The sequence below is a fragment of the Pterocles gutturalis genome, unplaced genomic scaffold (assembly GCF_000699245.1).
Source record: "Pterocles gutturalis isolate BGI_N339 unplaced genomic scaffold, ASM69924v1 scaffold20060, whole genome shotgun sequence".
NCBI lineage: Eukaryota > Metazoa > Chordata > Aves > Pterocliformes > Pteroclidae > Pterocles > Pterocles gutturalis.
The window spans coordinates 100147-102655 of NW_010138808.1; the positions used below are offsets into that span (position 1 = coordinate 100147).

General features: G+C 48.5%; 1 protein-coding gene across 1 annotated transcript in view; it reads right to left on the reverse strand.

The window, feature by feature from the left end:
- The window catches only part of CCDC3 (coiled-coil domain containing 3), a gene marked incomplete at its 5' end in the record, with an annotated part of 40847 nt that extends 38342 nt beyond the window's left edge, over positions 1–2505 (reverse strand). The window contains 2 exons of the mRNA XM_010083151.1: positions 1234–1408; positions 2369–2505. Of these exons, the coding sequence (XP_010081453.1) occupies positions 1234–1408; positions 2369–2505 (312 nt within the window). The remainder of the gene's footprint in view (positions 1–1233; positions 1409–2368) is intronic.
- Between the last annotated feature and the right edge of the window lie 4 nt (positions 2506–2509).

Sequence of the window (2509 nt, forward strand, 5' to 3'; positions counted from 1 at the left end):
AAATATATATTTGAACATCACCATTCTCCACTCCCTCCCCCAAAATACCAGCAGTGAGAAAACACTCGCTCATGGGACATCCCATGGGGTTGTATCACTGTCCAGACAGCCACGCAGCAGCTCGGACTTTGTACGCTGGTGAAGAGAAAGGGCTCAACCAGCTACCGAGCTCACTCCATCCCAAACAAGGCACTAGTGCATCTACTGCCGTATGTAAATACTGTGCTTTGGATGAACCCACAGAAGGCACAAGCAATGACACATGACCTGTCCATCCTGACCTAAAGAGAAGCTTAAAATGTTCTTGGCTACCAGTGGAAACCACTAGCCTCATAAAACAAGGTCTGGCACTAAAACAGCTCTCCAAGTTCCACTTTTGTATTTATGCCTCTAGAACATGCACACACATAACTGCAGGTTGCTCCTTGCTGCCAAGGAAGCATTTATTAAAATCCTGCATTTATTACACACACTACAGTCCCATAAAGGGACTTAGAAGCCACTAACAATGGTCATCGTTGGACTTTCCATACTAAAAATGTACTTTCTTAAGGGAGGATCACCTAGAGGGTGAACTACTCACAGCCTCCCTCGAGACGAGAAAGAAGCGTTTCATTCAGCTTGTTCGGAAGTAGGTGCCAGCGTTGCTCAGATGAACCATGCCCTCATCGCTCAGATGAGCTGTGCCCTCGAGAGTCTATTTTTCCCTAGCTGCTACAAAGACAGCTTAGGGCGATTAGTTCAGAAGTAGATGTTTATGCTGTTATGTGGAGTTAGCCAGGAATAATCTCTTACATCTCTTACAGTCTGTCGTGGTCTATGCGCTGCTCTCACTACATGAGATGAACACTGAAGTACAAAAGCAAAGCTCTGCTCTTGAACCTTTCAGCTGAAGTTAAAATATGGGGTCTGCAGACAGCAAAAACTACTACAACCTGGTTGGAGTAGGACAGGCTTGAAAGCAACGCTGGTTTCCAACCTGTTGCTCATGAACATGTTGAAACTGAGCTTTGCTCAGGTTCATGGGAAGTTAAGGAGCTAACACAGAGGTCAGCTTTGAAAACAGAGTTTAACATCTCCCACCAGTGTGTTCCTTTGCCAATGATACCACCAAAGGACCAGGAATATCAGGGATCTGCTGCCCTGCATTCATAGATATATATTTGCAAATGACGTCAGAATGCCTGCGCTCACTTAGAAAACAAGCACTGGAAAGAAAACAAAACCCCTTACCCGGTTGTCCTCTTGAATCTCCCAGTCACTAGAGAAGCTCAAGACATGCTGCGCCTGTGAGCAATTAGAAAACTGGAACAGGCTGGCAAACATCCGTCTGTTCTCCTGGGTGTCCGGGAAAATTGCCTCCTGGAAGTTGACTCCGTGCGGCAGGAGAATGTAGTTCTCATCCATTCTGAAACACAAATTGCACAGGGCATCCTGCTGTGAGCATGAACGGTGCTTCCTCTCCCGCAGAAGTCACCTGTCGTAATTCAGTCTGGATCAACAAGTGCCACCAATGTCACACAGACTTTTAGGCTGCATGTGGCTCTCAGCTCTCCTGGCACTTAGCTGCCAAGACAGCAATTTCCACCACGGAATACTGGAGCAGGCAGCAGCAGTAAGGACCTAACAGGCTCCTACTACCCTGCAGACATCAATAAACCCCCAGGAATGGTGCAAATCTATATTTTGGCCCATGATTCCTATGGAATTTGCATCGCTTTGCACTTGATACCAGAGTTTAAGTACTCCTTCAAGCAGTCAATAAATAACTTGCATAAAACATGTTTAAAGACACTGCTACAGACTGAGCACTAGACAGCATCAAATTGTGTTTCATTATGCACCAGTGGAAGAATACACCAAGTATTTCGAAACAAGCCGCTGAGTAGTATTTCACAAACGCTCTTGGATGCAAAGGTCACGGCGCTGGCTCTGTTCCCACATTGTGGTTTATTTTCTTATTCTTTCGATGAGCCCAAAGTCAGGATTTGGCTGGGAGTTGGGAGAGCCCAGAGAAAGCTATCGGGTGAGTATTTGGGGATGGGTTTTGAACTCCAAACTTCGGTGAACAGGCGCTGGCCCCTCTCCAGCACCGTGTCTCTCAGTAAAAACAAAAGCAGCAGCACCCAGGAGCTACTCAGCTGCAGCTGCCCTGCCCGGCAATGCTGCTGGAATATTATGGATTTGGGTGGTTTTTGTTGTGTTTTTTATTTTTGTTTTTGATTTTTCTCGATGAAACTGCGTCTGGACGCGCAAGGGACAGAGCGAACCACCCCGGGTAGGGACGGGTGCGCATCCCACCGCCCGCGGAGATGCCCCGGAGCCGGGATGCCGACCCTCCCTGGACCCTCCCCATCCCAGGACTCACCGGAGGAAGAAGAAATAAGCGTATCCCTGCATGACGGTGTGCGAGTGGCAGGAGAAGTACCCGAGCCCGGTGAGGTTGAGGCGGGAGCCGGCGGGTACCTCCAACATGCTGCCCCCCGCCTGGTCGCACAGCAGCTCGATC